Source organism: Strix uralensis, chromosome 13 (assembly GCF_047716275.1).
Source record: "Strix uralensis isolate ZFMK-TIS-50842 chromosome 13, bStrUra1, whole genome shotgun sequence".
In the NCBI taxonomy this organism is placed as follows: domain Eukaryota; kingdom Metazoa; phylum Chordata; class Aves; order Strigiformes; family Strigidae; genus Strix; species Strix uralensis.
Genome location: NC_133984.1, coordinates 10,005,001 through 10,024,444, shown reverse-complemented (window position 1 = coordinate 10,024,444; position 19,444 = coordinate 10,005,001). Strand labels below are relative to the sequence as shown.

Here is a 19,444-nt window from a genome sequence, read left to right as displayed (position 1 = left end):
TCTGTTCAAAACAGTTTGACCTGCTGGTTGTAGCCCAAGAGAGTCTGGGTTCTCTCTGAGCCACATCAGAGAGGCAGCGTCCAGCGAAGCGGCTACGGGTTATTAAATACATGTGTGATGGCCAGGAGCAGGAGAAGAAGCTTTCTTAGTACTAACTGGCTTTGTGTTAATGGCATATATAAAGTTATAACTTCCAGACATCACTGTACTTTGTGGTGTTATTATATCTTTAGACATCTAACTGATTTCTGTGAGCATTTTTAGAATGCAGCCACTTTGGTGTGAATTTGGGTCCAATACAGAAAATGTATGCAATGTAATTCCTTCACTGTAATGTTATTATCTTTTCTATTTCTACTTTCCTTTCAAATATAAGTGTTCTGTAGAACCATGTTAGTAAAAGCTACATATTTGTTTCTCATTCAACACTTACATTAATTCTGGATTTTTTTTAATCTTCACAAGTAGTAAATTACCTTTTCAAACCTGACAAAATTCAGTTCAAAGCAAGCTGCTTACAATTCTTCCTTACAAGAACAGCAAACGTGCATTGCTTTGATCATGACTTTTGATGAGCTGCAATGAAGAACAAAAGTAGATCTCCAGAGGAAAGCGTAACTCACAGCTCCGCTAGACAGTAGATACAACTCTGATTCAGAAACTACCAGTACACTTGTAGGCATTTAGAGACAGAGCATAGAGAAAACAAAAATGTAACAATTGTATATGAAAGCATACACATCCACTGAGCATCTTCAGACAAAAATAAAGTATGGAAATTTAGAGGACAGAGCATTTGCATTGGCAAAGGCTGAGACACAACTCATCTGCACATGCAGAAATTGTCAGTATGCCAGGAAGAATGAATAAAGAGCATGTCTGTGTAATTAAATTGGTTTATTTGTTAGAGCAGATGATGTAGTGCAAATCAGAGCAGCAGGAGAATTCTTTGAATACAAATCCATGCGCAGTCTGAGTTTGGGGACGGCACCTTGAGGTACAGACAGGGCTTTCTCAGCCATTTCTTACTCCATTCAGCAGGCACCAAATCTGCACCTCACCTTCATTTTAGTAGCTGCACTCCATTCTGTTTCACACTTTGGGTAGCTCCCCACAAAAATACCAAGGCTATTTCACTTCCAACAAACCAGTTTGATGCTCTGGTTCTAGAAGCAGGGAAAACCCCCAGACATTGACAGTTTTGCTCAGCCCATCCTGGCTCCTCCTTGCGAGGGACCAGCCATGGCTGCTCAGCTCCAGGCATCATGTCCCTGTGCCTGCGGGATGGAGGCAGGGATGGAGGCAGGGATGGAGGCAGAGATGGAGGCAGGGTCCGGTCTGGGCTCACCCTGTGCTGGGAGCAAAAGGGCACCAATCTCCCAGTGGACATTAACCCCTCTTCATTCCACCTCTTGGGCCACGGGAAGGAGCCTCCCTGCTGCATTTTCCCAGAGTGGGACTGGCCTTTGCAAAAAAAAATCCAGCCAACAATTTCAGCTGCATAAAATATACCCTGCTGAGCACCTCCGGGCAGCTCCGTAAGGAAGGAGGCTGCAGCCCTGTCTGACTGCTCCTCTCCTCATGGCTGCAGGGCTGTGCTGGGACTGCTGAAGGACCAGAAAAGTTGTATTACGGGAAAGTCTCAACACCCATCTATAGTCATCTATACCTCAGGTTATGTCCTTCTGAGACATGACTCCTCCGGCCTGTCATCTCAGGAATAAAGGGAAATCTGACTTTCCTGAAGACCTACTACTTCATCAGGGCTGCAAACAGAAGAAAACCAGCACTAAAGAAGGATGCTGCAGCCTGTCTTGCTCACACAGGTCAGCAAGAGCCTGAACCCTCCAACATAAACAATTCTACAAAGTCTCTTTATGTCAGAACACCTTGTCTTCTTAATCACAGCAGGAAAAGACTATCCAGCCCATTCGGGGAAATTATTTTCCACATCTACATTTCACAGCTATGTGGGATATTTTCTTTCCTACAGCATGCCTGGTGCTGAGTACTTCCTATGCTCCCAGAAAGGAGAGATGTGTTATAGCACCGTGTGCTCTCTGCCAGCCTCATAAGCTGCATGAATACGAACCTGTTTCATCGCTGCTGGTGTAAACAGCCCAGGCACAGGTCTTGCACCATGACATAGTGATCAACAGCCAGCAAATGCCAGCGTCTCTGTTTCCACACCTGCCACACAGAGTAGCAGCCACAGCCAACATTGTCATGTCTCTTTCTCTTGTCACACCTTCTTGAGGAAACATTTTGCTTGATATATTTTTGTCACTATGTTTGCAGTGATCTGATTTGGTATTTATGGGGCTTTTGTCACTGTTGTTATCTGGACTCCTGGGGAGGGCTGTGTGGGAACCCTCAGCTGGGTATGAACCATCTCCCAGCACTTCCCTTTTCCACTTCTCCGTGCCTGGAGGTGGGTGGTGAACCACATTCCACCGGTTGTCCCTGTGTTTGCATTTATCAGCACATTTCTTCAGCCCCTTGCAGGATGATTCGAGCTCCCTCATAGCGTTTGGCTCCCTGATAGCAGGGATCCTCTCTCCCTCCTCCAGTTTCCCCTGATTTCTTTCGCTGCCAATACTCTCCTGAAGCTGCTCTCCCCTCCTCATCCTCCTGTGACCCTCCTGGTGCTCCTGCACCATTTTGAGTGGTGGCAATTTCTGGAGGCTCTGTAACAGCCTGCAGCAACAGGGTATATCAGCATGCTGGGATAACGCCAGGGAGCAGAATACCTGCTGGGCCTCCATCTGGGACCAAGGCAGGGGAGAAAGAAAGGGAAAGCAAAAGGAGATACAAGTGATGGAAATCCAGACCAAAACACACAAGCAACTCTGAACATGAGCACTGTACGACTGTCCAAGCTGTGCACAAACAGTGGTTGGATGGTCATAGCTGGGCCACAGCTCCTCATGGTCTGCTCAGCCCCTGCTGCAGCCTGCATCATGCTGCCTTCCTCCCTGGCATTAATTCCTGGCATGGCAGCTATAACAGCATGCTGCATGTGTGTGTGTGTCTGCATACCTACGCATGTGTATGTCTGTGTTTGCCCCTACGCATGTGCACACACACAGGTACAAGATGCTAATTTGCTGCAGCAGAAGCCACAGGACACCTCTAAGGACAGGGTCAGGCTGTTGTAAGCTTGGTGCACAGTTAAACCTTACCCTGTGTGACCGCTGTTTGCACAAAGCTGCCTGTGCAAGACAGTCCTGACCTGGCCAAACCTCCCAGTGACCCCTCTTCCTTGGAAGGTGCAGGGTGCCACCGCGTGATGGTTTCAGCAGTGGGTGCTGGGGGAAGCTGTCCGAGCAGCGATGGTGAGTCAGCAGTGGTTTGTAGTGCTGGGAAGGAGCAGTTCTTGCAAAGAGAACCAGAAATCATGATTTACATCAATGGGCTGTCAAAGGAGTTGGCAAAGATAGATGCTCCTGCGTGAGTGCTCAAGGTATGCAGTTTTTCCTGTTTTCCTGCTCTTTTTAGACCAGCATAGGCTTGGTGCTTAGGACTTTAAATCAGAGGGAATCACTCTCTTTTTATCTGACCACTGATTCCACTCCCAAGCCACATCACAGCTCCAAATAGTTTCACCTCTGATCATCTTTGTCTCTCAGCAAACTCAGTATCCCAGGGGAGCATGGTCACACAGATAAGCACCTCCAAGCCCTGGGATGAGATGCAGGAGACCTTGGATCCATTCTTGGTTCAGTCGCATCTTTTGGGCTTGACTGTGACCCTCCTTTCCCCATGGGTGATGCAGAACCAGCAGTTTTTCCAGCACATCTACCCCTTGCCTGTCCCTGCGCCCAGGGCTGCTCCGCTGGCTATGCTGCAGGAGTGAACCAGCTCCAAGTTCTCTCTAAACATATTTCTTGCCCTTATTTTTCCAATGCAATGATAAAAAATAATTTTTCTTTAAGAGCTTATGTCCCTAGGTGACCAGATGAATTAGGAGACTGGTAATATTTTGCAGAGCCTGCAAATCTACCCTATATCTGTCTGCGGTGAGTATATTAAGATTTAGTGGGAGCAAGACCTATCTGCCAACATCAGCACTGTTAGCATATGAGCTAGCAAACAACTGAGAGGGACTCCAGTGCTTTCTAGGCCTCTGAACTAGAAAAGCAGCAGCACACTCACTTAAGCAGACACAGCCCTTTATGCTAGAAGTCAGCCTGGCAGTGGCAAAAGACTGGGAAACTTCCACACATCAGCAGTGATTTTGGTACAATTGTCCTGCTGACACCACAGGGTCCTCAGGACAAGCTGACATGTGAGCTCTGATTCATGGGTGTCCTTGGGGGAAGTTTGCATCTAAGTCACAGAAGATAAAATTATCATCACCTAGTCAGGAGCAGCGTGAGCATGTGGGACCTTCAGCAACTGGGCACAGGGCTCAGCCACGGGGTACTGGGGAAGCATAAGACTATCTGTTGAGCAGTAAATAGAAGCCAGAAAGTAATTCAAGTAATTCAATTGTGTATGATTTTATGTTAGAAAATCCTAGCAAATGTACTATCCACTATGCCAGAGTCTGCCATTCATAAGTATTTTTACCTATGATCCCTGATTCTTCTTCACATGTGTTTAGCTTTCGGGACAACTGGCCCAGGAGCAATATTGGGTATAAGTCTGAGGATTTAACAGCCCAGTCCTTACACAGCTGGCCATTGCAGCCCCCAGTGCCATGGAAGCATGGCAAGGCGAGATGAGCCCTTGCCAGAGCTCACTGCCACCCGGTGCACATCCTCGCCTGCAGCCTGGGAAAGAGCTGTGCCAGTCCTGGGGACAAAACCACCCTGGTCATTTGTAAACACTAATTATAACCTTTATCTTCTATCTCTGGAAACTTTGTCCCTGTTACACCCAATTGCCCTCTTGATGATCTCTACAAACAGCAAAGATAACAGCAGCCAGCCCTGGCAAGGCTCTGCAGAGCCCAGCAACACCCTGCGGAGTTAGGAGCCAAGTGTAACCCCACCGGCACCTGCCAGCCAGCAATAACACCTTCTTGTTCAGGCTCTGCCTCGGCCAGTGGATTTCCTGATGCTTAGATGAGACCTTCACAGACAAGGCAGGCCAGGCTGTGTCACAGTGGAGCCGTGGTTATAATCCTCCTGGTCTGGGGGCTCTACCAGCCTCTGAGAAGCCACTCCAATGCAAAAAGTAAGTGGGTTCGGAGCAGGAGGGTCAAAGTCACTGTAGTTAAGCTGAATTTTAATCATCATGTAGACCTGACTAAATGTCAGAACTGGACTTTTATTTGAGTGTTCCTTAATTCTGCAACTGCATAATTTCTTCTGCCTAACAAAACGAAGTCGTGCAGCTGCTGTCCATTACTGACAAACTGATAAACAATTCAAGATGCTTTTCAATAGCATTTTTTTCCCAGTTTCTAGACCCGTCTCCCTTCCCAGCTAAGGTTACATCATTGTTGTCTTTAATAATTTAGAGACCATCCTACTTACTCTAATGCAATCATTGTGTTTGGCTGTCAGTTAGAGCAGGAACAGTGAGCAATGAATCACAAGTCAGTAATTTTCTGTATTACTTATTTGCCCAAATTCTTCAACATTAAGAGCTTAAGGTGTATGCTAGGCTCATGTTTCCTTATTTTTAAGAGAAATCAGAAGAATTGCTCATATGCTTCCAATTTGTCTCCTTCCTGTCATCCCATCCCTTCTGCTGGTTTGGCTGAGAAGCTTCATGATTTTTTTAGGGAACAGGAGGACGTGGCCCCACACCACGTGCATCTGCAAGGGCAGGTGCGTGTGTGTGTGCCTGCATATGCACAAGCATCTCTGTGTTGACCAGCGTGACAACAGTAGCTGTTCCAAATATATTAAGCTTTTACCCATTTAACAAAAATAAGCGCATAGATAGAGAGCTCTAGTTTGCATCACTGCTTTGGGAAACCCTGTGCTTGTTAGACGCCAGAAAAGACTCAGAAAAAAAGAGCTATAAACCAGCTAAGGGTGCCAGAGAGCAAGAGGGACAGGAGGTCAACACAGAGAATGTTGAAGGAAGACTAAATTTATAATCAACCTATCATCATCACACATATCAATGAAAGAATACTGCTTTGGCTCAGAAACAGGTACTTACTGCTGTGCAGATATTAAAAGGAAAAGCATTTAAGGTTTCAAAGGGATGCCTCTTTGCTCTGTGAGTTATTGCTGTCTGATCATTCACAATTTGGTGGCGGAAGAAAAATGATGGCAAGATCACATGACCATTTATTGGAAGGAAAATACAAGGAAAAGCAAAGAAGGAACCATATAATTTAGTTCCTGCTACTGGTTTCAAACATTCATTACAGAAGTTAATGAGAAAAAAATCTTTTCACAATTTCTTAGCAATTTGTCTAATAGAATATCTTAATTCTCTACCATCTGATTCTCACTATGCTCTTCATGCTGGTTTCCGTGGATGGCCAGACTGATGGGGAAAAACCAGCCTCTCACCTTCCTCTTCTCCGCCGTGTATTTATTTGCTCACTGTTATTAACCAAGCGCTCGGACAGTGTTGAACAGCCAGGATAAATATTTACATCTGACGTATCAACCTCGGTTTGCGCGTCACCTGCACGGTCACAGTTAGCACAGGCTGGGCTGGGCTGGGCTGGGTTAGGTTGGGCTGGGCAGACAAGCAGAGAAGCTGCTACACTGTCACAGAATCACAGAATCATCTAGGTTGGAAAAGACCTTGAAGATCATCTAGTCCAACCGTTAACCTAGCACTGACAGATCCCAACTACACCATATCCCTAAGCACTATGTCAATGGGTCTCTTAAACCCCTCCAGGGATGGGGACTCCACCACTGCCCTGGGCAGCCCATTCCAACACCTAACAACCTGTTCTGTAAAGAAATGCTTCCTGATATCCAGTCTAAATCTTCCCTGGCGCAACTTGAGGCCATTACCCCTTGTCCTATCACTTATTACTTGATTAAAGAGGCTCATCCCCAGCTCTCTGCACCCTCCTTTCAGGTAGCTGTAGAGGGTGATGAGGTCTCCCCTCAGCCTCCTCTTCTCCAGACTAAACAACCCCAGTTCCCTCAGCCGCTCCTCATAAAACCTGTCCTCCAGACCCTTCACCAGCTTCGTTGCCCTTCTCTGGACACGCTCGAGTAATTCAATGTCCTTTTTGTAGTGTAATTCTAATTGTAGTGTAATTTTGTAGAGTAATTCAATGTCCTTTTTGTCGCGTGTCGCCCCCCCACAGACCACGCTGCGCGCGCCAGCGGCGGCTCCGCGAGGTGGCGCCACAAGCGGGATCACACGGCGAGGCCACCGCCCCCCTGACGTCACACGGCCGCCGTGCGCGCGCCGGGCCCCGCCCACCGCTCTCACTTCCGCCAGGTAGGGGGCGGGGCCGGCGCTGTTCTCGCGAGAGCCGCGCGGCCCCCGCCCGCCCTCCCGCCAGCCCCGTCCTGCCCGCCCGGAGGTGGCGGCGGCCGCCCTGTGCTGCGCTGCCGGCGGCTCGGCCCGGCGCCGTTATGGCCTCCGACAGCGATACCGAGGAGTTCTACGATGCGCCCGAGGACGTGCACCTGGCGGGCGCCTCCCCCGCGCCGTGAGTCCGTCCGCCGCCCTGTCCTGCCCTGCCCTGCCCTGCCCTCCCCTCCCTCAGCGCGGCCCTGAGGGGAGGCGGCCGCTCCCGGAGGCGACGGCCTTTGGGGAGCTCCTGGGGGGGAGGGAATGGGGGTCTGCCCCGGCTCTGCGTCCCCCCGCCCGAAAGCACGGGGCTCTGCGCCCGGGGAGCGGGGTGCTCGGCCGTCCTGGCCGCGGACAGGCGGGGTGCGCTCGGCCGTGGGTTGCTTGAGCGAGTGGCAAGCTTGAAAGTCAGGAGGATGCGAAGAAATGGAGCAGTTTTCGATGTACTTTCGAAGGCTTGTGGGGATGGCAGTAGCCATTATCTTGATGAGATCGTATCTGCCTTCCTTGGGCAGGCAATACGTAGTTTTTAAAAAAGACGTGCAGAGATGAGATCTGGACTGACAGAACTGATCCCTGAAATATGATAAAAGTAACAGATTTTCTGAGGAAAAGGAAGGGGAGCGAGCTTCTTCAGCAACAGGCTGCATGTAAAACAACTTCTAGTGTGCTCTGTCATTTGTTTTTAACGGTGTTGCTTTGATGCTTCTTGTATTTAGCCAGTGTGTTGCAAAGTTTTAACAGCATTTTATGATGTAGATTTCTAGTGCTGTTACCTCAAAACTAACTGTGTCACTATGTTGTTGGTGTTAGCCAAATACACTCCCTCTTTTTAAATTGTAAATATCTGTTTCTGTAATGTGTGATAAACACGTTATGGCTTGTATCAGTTCTGTTTTTCATGTAGTCTGGACCAAACCTCTCCATTATTTGACCTTGCAGGATGAGGTTTCATGTGGCTTGTTCAAAGAGCAATAAGATATGGATTGCGGGATCCATCCATTTGAAGCTTTAATAATTGACTAAGGGCTTGTTTTAATCTGTGTGTCAGTGGTCACTGGATGCCTAGAACAAAGGAAAGACTAGATCTGTTCTCACCCACATATCCTGTATCAAAGCTTTTCTGGACTTAGTTTTTTATGTAGCCTGGTGAAAAGCACGTCTTGGCATACAGTTCTGCAAAATGTGGTAAGGTAAATTAACGGCGCTTGTGCTGAAATGAGGTTTTGCTCCAACTGCTTACCTTGCTCTAGTTTGGTGATGCACTAGTGATCATGAAACTCTTCCATAGAAGAGTTGGTTTAACTCAAAGTAATTGAAAACAGCTGAAAACTAGAAACAGCAAGAACTATTCAATAAGTTAAAACAGCTGGAACCTGGTAGGCTGTGGGTGGGAGAGGGTGAAGGCATGGGATTTGTGTGGCTAGAAGCTATAGACGGGAAGGGGGAGCCAGGCCTTTTGGTAGAAGTGAGCCACTAAATCTGGCCCAACTTTACATCCTACCTCTTATTTGATGCATGTAATGCTGTATATCCTGACTCTGCAGGTTTTCCCCACCTGTATATAAGCAGGGCTTGATATTATGAAGTCACTCACTTGAAATTAGAACGGAAGATGCTTTTCATTTTTATATTGCTCTTCCACAACCTATAAGGATGCATCATTGACTCAAGTCAATAGAATTCTGTCAGCTTGAGGTGATCTCAGAGGGCTTAGATTGCAATACAGATACTGAATCTGTAACTCAGTCTGCTATTGAATCTGTACTAACAATATGGAGAGTATTTTCTCTAAATAAGCTTTGAGATTTCTTAAGAACTCATTTCACATTTACATTGGACACTTCTTGGAAGCAGGCTTGTAGATTGTCGTTTTGAGACCCATGTATGTGTAATGACATTGAGTTGGGACCCACAAAAAAAAAAATCAAAACCTTCTTGTGAGAGGAAGGGCAACTGAAAACAAGTGCATATTGCCCTCTGCAGTTTGAGGCATTTGCTTGTGCATTCAGTGTTCTGATGATCAGCAAAACCACTTGGGAATCCTTTTTGGCAGCATATGTTACAGCCAGTTTTTAGCAAAGTGGTGTAGGTATATTTGCCCTCATTAAAAATGTGGGGTTTGTAGCTTCCTCCCCCCTGCCCCGAGTCCCGTGTGGGGAAGTTTAATAACTGCTGATACAGAAATACTGAAAGTGGTGACAACTGTTCATGTAAACTTACTGACTTCTTTGTTATTTATTTGTTTTATCAATTGTCTTGTGATGTGCAGGAGTGGCATTTTCAAGTTGGATTCCTACTCTTAAGTCATTAGGTACTGATGCTTAAGCCCCCCTCTCAATGAAAGCACCATATCTGCATCCTCAAGTATATATATAACTGGTACTCTTTAAGAATTAATTAGCAAAAATTACAAAACTTGTTACAAAATGTTTTTTTCAGATGATAATGGACTGAGTTAGCTCTCCTGGTCTGATTTCTGTAAGGTGAAGTGTGTTTAAACCAGATGTTTGGACACTATTGTATCCCCTCTGGCAAGGCCTTTATGCTTCACTTCTGCTGTAGATCTTGCCTTTTACGTGTAATTTTACTTTTGATGGGATCTGTGGAGAATGTCCATCTGTTAGATAAGTAAGTGTCAAACAATGTCTCTTTCTATATGTTTTTCTAGGCCCTAGAAGAAAGGTTTAGGTGGCTTTGTGGACTGGTCAGTGTAGCCAGAGGAGTGGAGAGAGAGAGAAGTAGTGTAACAGAAGATGCCCTTATTTAACCTCTGTCACTCTGCTTTCAAAAGTCTATAACCACAGAAGAGGTTTAGAAAAACACCCTGAAATTGAGGCATGAACCGTCCCATGAAGGAGGATGTCAGTTGTGAGAGAAGGAAAATATGAAGTAAGGCACACTCGTTTGGTCACAGGCATGTGACAGACCCTCTTATATTTTATTTATAAGAAAAGTGATCCACTCACTTTGAAATAAAGAACTGCCAAACCTAATAGTTTGAATATCATATACCTAACAGTAAGGGGCAAGTTTGTTCCAAGTGCACTCGTATCCTAAAAATTGTTATAAGAAACTAAACAAAAGGCACAGGATTCAAGAGATGTAGGTAATGAGAAATGTCCTCTGGTACCTTAGTTTAAATTCTTAAATTAAATTAAATGCAGTAGTCCTGTCTTTTTGAAGTTAGTTTGATGCTTTTCCTGAAGACTAGTTTTCTTCTGTGTAAGAAGCTAGGTAATGTGAAGTTGTGCCCTGTTGACACATGGGACACGCTTAGTACAACTTTTTTATTCGTGTGTATTTTAGCCAACATGCAAAACTGATCTTGGCAGCAAACAGATGGAGTGTGAAACGTTAGTTATGTTGCTGTAGTGACTTGCAGCACTGCAGACAAATTTCTGTGTTCTGAGTTAGCCAAAGTTCCCGAACGCTTTCCGAGAGCAGCCCAAACAGTGCATTGCAGTAATGAAGCCCTGTGGTTTTGAAGGTGTGGACTGCCACAGGGAGCAACAGCAAGAACAATTGTAGCTTCTAGGCCAGCCATAGGTTAGAGGGAAGAAAACATCCTGTGCCTCTGCAAACAGAAGGGCAGCAGTAAATACAGTTACTAGGCTGATTGTTGAACCTGTACGTTCTGTACCATGGACTGCTGCTATATTTACACTTAAACCTCTTTCCATCTGCCTCTTAGCACACCTGCTTTGTAACAATGTACATCCTCCCAGCAAGACAGGTAGGGTGGTTCTGGGATTTGACCAAGGCCAGTCATTCACATAATTGGTTTTTTTTGAAGAGCTAAATGTTTTGTTTTCTGTCACAAAACTTATGTAAAGCGTAGTTCACATGGGACTTAGTTTGAAATAGTGGGAATTGCAGCTTCCTGTAGTCTGGTCTATGAATTTGACAGCTGAATAAATACCAAAAATAAATTCTTCATGAGTTTATTTGACTTGCAGATTAATCAGGCATCTGGTTATGTTTATGCAGGTGAAATGGGATTTTTCTTTGAATTTTATTTAATCTTTGGAGATAACATTGAACCCCTCTCTTGTTAAACTGGTGTCACAGTGGTATCTAAGAAAACTTATCTTAGAAGTATTTTATGTGAAATGCAGTCTACAAGATCTATTGTTATCAATTTTTAAACCCCACTATTTACTAAACAATCATACTAGATTATAAAATTAAGTTTTTTGCCTTATGTTTTCTGTGGTTCATGTTGGTCTTCATGTTCTGCCTGATAACCCTGTAAAGCTACAGAACTTTCAAAGCAAAATCAATATTTTATCATCAGATTGATCTTTGTATAAATATTTTCAGACACTTTTGCTGCTATATATATTTTTTTAAAATGCAAGCATTTCATATAGTGCATCCGTAAAACTAGTGGCCTTAAAATAAAATTAGGAAGTGGAGAAAGCTGGTAACTTCACGAGGTTGGGAAGGCAAGACCATTCCAGAGTAATGTTGAACAAGAGACTTCAGTTACCAAACTTACTCTGTGATTGACTTTGTCTTTATAAATGTAATACCACATAAGCAGCAGATAATCACAACTAAGGGAGAGATGATCCTTATAAACACAGAGTTCAAGTAATCTCAGGCAAGCCACTAAACTTATTTGGCTATATTGTAAACTGATTTAAAAGTGGTGTTATTGCCAAATGGTTGTGGAAGCTTTGCAGTGTTTTGAAAGCATGTAATTTCAGTGATAAAGCTTCACCTTAACATAAGATGTGTATTTGTGCTGTATCAAGTGATCAGCACTATATTATGTTCTACACCTGCTAGCTCTGTAACCTTTATCACTTGAGCAGCTTTTTCCCAAGGTATTTGAGTAAAGCATGAGAGTGGGAAGTAACATCTGTTTTAGTTTGAGTGCAGATTTTCCACAAAACTACTTAGCTAAAGAAGTTTGAAAGGGTAGCAATGTCTTTTGAACCTCATATTTTGTGTTACCAGTGGAAGAATGATTTGCTGGTACCAGAAGTCACATGCTAATTGGTGGGAAGTGTCACAAAAGGAAACTAAAGTATCTATTTGCAGTTGAGGGATTTCCATTTTATTTAGATTATAAAGTTGAAGCAGTGCCTTTTGCGATAGGACTGTACCTTTGCTGAAGCCTAGGCATTAATGATGTAATTAGAAATACATTTCATTGTTAAAATCATCTTGTGGATTTAATGAACTACACACATTTCTGCCACTATTTCTAAGGAAATCCAGGAGTTTATAGTGAAACTGAAAATGTTTCAGTAGCCAGAAATTCAGCACAGGCTGTGGCCTTTCCCAGCAATATATTTTGAGAGACAAAACATGTTTGCTTTTCAGGTCAAACTACTGATTGCACTTTTTTTTTGCACATTGGGGTTAGCACCTTATTAGGAGGATTATGCCTTGAAACACTGTTACAGATATTGTGCATCTTAAGTGTTTAAGGTGTTAAAATTAGTTACAGATGATACAGTCTTTATGTACCAATCCACTGTACTTTCTTGTTTAACTCTGCTCTATAAATGTGATCTTTTCTTTTTGTGATTAAATACTTTCAGACAGTAAAGAGAAGAACTGAAATTCTTAGAAATGAAATAGGTTTTGTTTTCAGAAGGTATTGTCCCTTGAAACCATCATTTTGGAGGCAGGAGGGGCAGATTAGACTGAGATCTCTGTATGTGTCTGTATTGCTTGGTACAAGGTGATACTCAAATTTGTGGGGTGTCACTGACCTTGGTAGCCAGCTGGAGTGCTTGTACAATCCAGGTTGTAGTTCATTTGGTAGTACTTTTGAGGAAGTAATCTGTAACTTGCTCTCTGCTTGTGACTGACAATCTAATAGAATCATAGAACAGCCCAGGTTGGAAGGGGCCTCGGAAGATCACCTGGCCCAACCTTTCAACTTCTTTATATATGTATATATAAAAGTAAGATCCTGTAGTCAGAGTAAGCAGTGTGACTCAATATTTAAATATCTTCTAGAATTCTGAAAGCCTTGTGGAAACTGTAAGTTCAGGATATAGTAAGAATTGACTGTTCACTGATTGGATTGAGTGGTGACCTGAAGAGAAGTAATTAGTTGATACCATTCCCCTAAGATACCTTATTCTTTCATGTAATTAGTGAAATGAGAGGTTATGTGTGATTGGATGCTAATGCAAATTCACTGTTTCAGAGTATGCATTTTGGAAAGTGCAAAACTAGTTCCCTCATGTTATAATGTAAATACTTATACATGGAAATGAGTATACAGAGAGAAATATAGTATAATATAGTGTGTATATGTATAGAAATGAGACCTTATGTTTACTAGAGAGCCTGACAGACAGAATGGCTACAATAGTGTTGACTCTACAGATTAGGGTTCAGGCACTTGATTTGCAAGCTACTAGAGCTTTTGTACTTCTGCCTTCTGAGAGTTTTGGTTTCGTTGTCCACTCTGTGCTCCCTGTACATGCTAATTTTAAATTCTCTGTAATGCAAAATGTTTTTAAATGTGTACTTGGAATAGCATTAGTTTATTAGAAAAGGGTGATAGAAATATGGTTTCTAGAAGATTCTGCTGAGAAAATTTCAGGGACCGTAGAAGCCATGGATCTGTGTATTGTAGACAGTTGGGCACTTTGGACAGCTTCGGAGCCTTATGTATAAAGGAGTGGTATGAGAAGCATTCACTTTGTTGCTTGTCTGAAGTGTCAAGTATACATTCACTGTAAAGGAAGACTCTGCTATAGACTGTTCAATATGAAGCTTACTGTCAGGGCATTTTTTTTTTCTTTGAGCTCTACCTAAGTCTGCTTCTTTTTCTAACAGATCTCCGACAAAAGTTGGATCCCATGTATTAAAGGTGAGTTGTTTTCTTAAAATCAATCACATGTTTGTTGATGAACACAGTGTTGAGCATTTCTACCTAAAGCAGATGTGCTAGGGCAGCCTAACATCTACACAGGCAGGAAATTATAGGCTTTCCTCATTGTAGGTAGCAATTGTTGTGCTCATGTCTTGAAGTTCCAATTTTACTTTTATTTAAGGTATGTTAACATGTCTTGAAGCTAATTTTATTCTAAAATGTATATGTTGAATTTTATTGAGCTCTACTTAATTACTAGACTAGTCTTTCAAGTGATTTGTGAGTAGTAAGGAAGTCTCTGCAGCGCTTGGTTTTTGGTCTCAATTTATATGAAATAGTTGACTTTGCTCTCTTTTGTCTTCAAAATAAGAAAAATCTTAGTGTTTATACTTCAAAAGCCTCCTCTCTAGGTTATGTGAATATAAACCACTATATTTAGCTTAATGAGACAGCGTTGCCACTTCCCACACAGGTAATTGGTATGCTGCATCTGTGCATAGTGACAGTGCTGCTGAGTCTGGCACACATTAAATGGGTGAGGAGTTGGAACCTTGTACAAATAACACTTATTTCCTGGTCTCAGAAGGGCCAAAGGTGATCCTGTGCAAGCTTTTACATAGAGTAAAGAAGGCTTGACATCTTGTCTGCAAAGTGTTGGGAAACTATAGCGAAAATAGTGTTTCTGATTTGTCAGCAGCACTCTGCTCTGAATCGATAATCTTTTTACACTGATACCATATCTTACAATATCTTACAGAACAGAGACTTATCACCTATTTTGGCTTCTGTTTAATGTCACTTTAATGATTACTACATGTGTAAGACTTTCAAGAAATGTTGCTCTATTATTCTGACTAAACTCAGTGCAATCAATGAACTTTAAAACTAACTTGTCTTGACTGATTTATTGACTCTGAAGTTCTGTATGTTGCTTGTAGGTTTTTTTTATTTTTTTAAGTATCTTTCTAAGTCACTTGTTCAAAGTTAAGTTTTTGAAGGTGGAAAAAGTGGTTGCTTCTCTGCTTAATACCATATCAGTTCAGTGAATGGGTGACTAATGGTATAGTTTGTCTTGGACAGTTTAACAGGCATGTGAGTTTAATGTCAACAAAATCAGAAATTAATATAATGGGCTTATCTAGACACTGATTACACTTAAGTATTTAAGTCATCATACCCTTGAAGATAGATTTTAGTGATAAAGCAAAGCAGAACTTGCATTTAGATTAGAAAAGCTTTGTGGAAGGAGGGAGGAGGAGTCGAGAGGGAGGAAGAATTTTTCTATAATTGCAGCTGTCTCTGCATGATACGCCATTTCTTGAGGTCAGAACTCTCAAAAATGGATATCTACGAGAGTTGTGTGTGTTTTTCAAATATATTATAGTATGTTGGTATGCTCTAAAGATTCTGTTTGACTGTTTAAAAAAAGTCTAAGGAGAAATTTCATAGATATTTATGCTAAACAGTCACTCTAAGTCTTGTCAAAGTCCAAAGAAACATGAAGTTTTCTAAAATACCTATTAATATGGCGATTAGGTATTTTGTGCATATCCAGAGCTGTATAATCTGAATTAGATTAACAGCCTCACAAAAATAGTTTATAATGGTAGCTAGCTTTTGGGGGCTTTAACATTGTGGGGAGACAGTTGGGGACTGCTGACCTCAACAGAAGAACGTTTCGTATCTGTAGACAGGAAGGAGGAGTAGAACAGCAGTTCTGTATCTCAACTCGGGGAATCAGTTGAGATGTATTTGGTTTTTCTTAATGTTTTAATCTAGGTAACTCAATTCTTTAAGCTAATTAAGAGTTGTTTTCTTTTGTGAGACAGATACAGGCTTTTATCTGTAGCTTTGGTCACCAGATAGAATGTGCAGGATGGTCAGTGGAACAAGTTGCACAGAGATGATGTGCAGTCTCCATCCTTGGATATAGTCAAAACCTGACTGACATATCTGAGCAGCCTGTTCTAGTTGGCTCTGCTTTGAGGACTGCAGGATCTCCACAAGTCCCAACCTCAAGGATTCTATCAGATTCCCCTTCAGATATTGCTAATATATATACTTATAGGCAATGTGATCAATACTTCATGGAAAGCAGAAGGCATATGATGAAGTTCCAAATAGACCATACTAACTGAGGTTAAAGCAGTATCCTTCCATGGATTAAACTACTGGCTTTTCTGAACCTGAGGTTTTTTTCAGGAATTGATGACTATATTCACTCACAACTAGAATATTTTCAGTCCTGTTTTAAGACTTCATATAGAATATCCATACCTAACATGCCCAAAGTGTCATCTAATTCTACTATTCCTATGGCTGCCTATCCTGAGTGTAATTTTTTTTTTATTAAATAGGACTTAAAACTATTAAAAAGATTTACTACATTATTTTGGCACGAGGCTGTTTGCACATCTTAAAAATATAAGTCTTAAATTGCAAGCTGATTTCACATCATTAGTATAATATCCTGGTAGTGTTGATTATACATATATAAAGAATAAATAGTATACTCAGCTTTGAATATTCATGCAGTCTTTCATCCAAATGTTCTGAAAATGTTCTTGGTTTTTGTTTCAATCCAGTCAGTTTGTTCTGATGCAGTTTATTTAGATTTTTGAAGGGTCTGCATGAAGATAACTGGTAGCAAAAATAGACAATTTGCACTAGACATAATTCTAAAATGTAAGATTCTGTGTCAGAAACTCAAAGGCATATTTGTGACCACTTGATAGATCTGCCTGACTTAACCTGGAAATTTCTAAAAAGCTTTGTTATATGTAGTGATAAAACAGTTCTTGCATCCTTTCCCACAACCTGACAAAGAACAAAATATTTTAATATGGCTTTTCCTTGCTGCAGATTATTAAATGTTTGTATTTCTCTGAACTTCATGCTGCCTTCAATTTTATTTTAGCTGAGGTTGAAACCTGTTAAAGATAACTGTCTTTTTTGTTCAGTAGTGTGCAGGCTTTCTCTCTCTATGGTGGTGTGAAATACTCTTCATGCGTACTGTGCGTGACTGTTTAAACATCTATCTGACAGCAGGAATGTCTGAAAATGTAGCAGAATTCTTGTCCTTTATGCTATTTAATTTATTGTAGTTATGTTTTTATTAGATCATCTGACTCAAGGACTTACTACCATCATCTCTTATAGTATCTACCATCTTTTTTCCATAGGATATGGATAGCAAGCTACACAAAGCTGGAAATGAAACCTTTGTACAAGAAATGAAACAAGATGATTCCAAAGAGGTTAGTTAACTACTGCTTTGCACTTCTAGCATCACACTAGAAATATTAAATAATTTAATAATCAGTCTTCATCCTGAAACTAGCATAGGTTAGAATCTGTTGTTAATGTTAGTAAGAGTGTCCATCTAAAGGGTAAATAACTAAGTGTTCCAAAAACATATTTAGGATTTACCAGTGTTGAATTATTTATACGATTTAGGATCATATTTAGCAGTGCATGAGAACTCTGAAGAGTGAACAGCTTTTGTTTCCTTACTTCCTCTCAAAGTGTATTAAAGAAGAGTGGAAATTAGTCACTTTGGTTTATTTTTCAGTTATGTCTATTTCTGCACCTAGGTCCAGAATTTTTAAACAAAATATATTTTGTATACAAAGTGACTCTTTCAGTAGAAGAGTTCTTGTGGGTGTGGTACAGATTGACTGGTAAGTGTACCCTAGGAATGCCTGCTATTTAACAGTAGAATGGTTTTGGGTTTGTTTTTTAGATTATTGACAGTATTATAGAAGAAAGCCAGAAGGCACAACAACTGGATGATGATTCTTTAGCCTCTAGAGAAAAAGAACTGACTGTTCCAGCTTCAGATGCAAATGCTTGGATTTCTGGAGCAGGTATCATTAGTAGTATTCCAGAAGTATTAGCTACTAAAATATCATTACAAGAAGACTCTAGAGAACCGGTGTATCAGAGTGTGTGTAAGGACACTGAATCGGAGTCAGGGAAGCTTTTGTTTACTTCTGAGCAACAGGAAACTCATAAACTAACAAAAGTAACAAATGCAACTGACCATAAAATGGATGAAACTGAAGCACAAGAAGAAATGTCAAAAAATGAGGACATAACAGACAAGAAAGAGGCAAATACTTTAGAACAAGTGGCTTCAGATTTATCTACCAAAGACCTTTCTGCAACAGAAGAAATGCCTCCAGCAAAACCACCAAGGCAGCTTACTGTAGAACCTGATATAGTTGCTAGCACCAAGAAGCCTGTCCCAGCACGGCCACCACCTCCAACAAATGTTCCTCCTCCGAGACCACCACCACCTGCACGGCCAGCTCCACCACCTCGGAAGAAGAAGAGCGAACTGGATTTCGAAGTGCAAAAACCTGTTTTAGAAGGCAAGTATTCTATTTTAGATGGGTTTAGTTATCTATATGGTTACTATTTTTGTGTTTTGAGTGAAGAATCATTAAATCTTGTGATTTTTAGTTTAGTTGACATGTAAATGAGGGGAAAAAAATTCTTCAACATCTTGGCTACTTACAGTGGAGAAATACGCTTCTGCATTACAAGTGTTCCTAATTCATAGACTTTCTTGTAAACTAACACTTCCTACCAAAATAGCTACTTCTGTAGCAAGGAGAAGTTGCCTCATCAATACAAAAACTAAAAAAAGTTACACACTTCAAATAAAATATGTGCAATCTGTATTTGCATAGAAATACAAGTCAAGATGTAGACTGAGATCTCATGAAAATGAGTAATCCCGGGTTACTAGGGAAATGACTAAAAAAAAAATTCTTAATAAAGCTTAAGAGGACTAGGCGTGAAATCGTGCCTGTGCCTCCAACTATGTATGAAATATATAATTGATAAGGCAGATTTGGTGGCAGTTGATGTTTAAAAAAAAAATCAAACTTGTCAGGGTGTTCAGGAGTGTAGCTATGATGATAGGATTCTAACAATCTGTAGCCTATCTATGGGAAGTGTTATGCTGCTCTTTCTAATATGGATCTCTTTCCAGTTTCTCGAGAGAACTTCACAGCTGCTGGTCTTTTAACTCCAAGTACAGTGACAGAGGGCATGCCCAAAGATTCTCAGCCTTCTTTGGATTTGGCGAGTGCAACCAGTGGAGATAAAATAGTCACTGCACAGGTATAAGGAAAGAGT

General features: G+C 41.8%; 1 protein-coding gene across 2 annotated transcripts in view; it reads left to right on the top strand.

The window, feature by feature from the left end:
* Positions 1–7,433: 7,433 nt before the first annotated feature.
* Positions 7,434–19,444, top strand: part of WDR44 (WD repeat domain 44) — a 26,833-nt gene continuing 14,822 nt past the window's right edge. For both annotated transcript variants that reach the window (XR_012630684.1, XM_074882456.1), the window contains exons 1-5: positions 7,434–7,591; positions 14,263–14,296; positions 17,482–17,556; positions 18,042–18,672; positions 19,299–19,429. Coding sequence is in view for 1 of the 2 variants with exons in the window: in XM_074882456.1 (XP_074738557.1) it covers positions 7,515–7,591; positions 14,263–14,296; positions 17,482–17,556; positions 18,042–18,672; positions 19,299–19,429 (948 nt within the window). In the remaining variant the exon portion in view is untranslated. The remainder of the gene's footprint in view (positions 7,592–14,262; positions 14,297–17,481; positions 17,557–18,041; positions 18,673–19,298; positions 19,430–19,444) is intronic.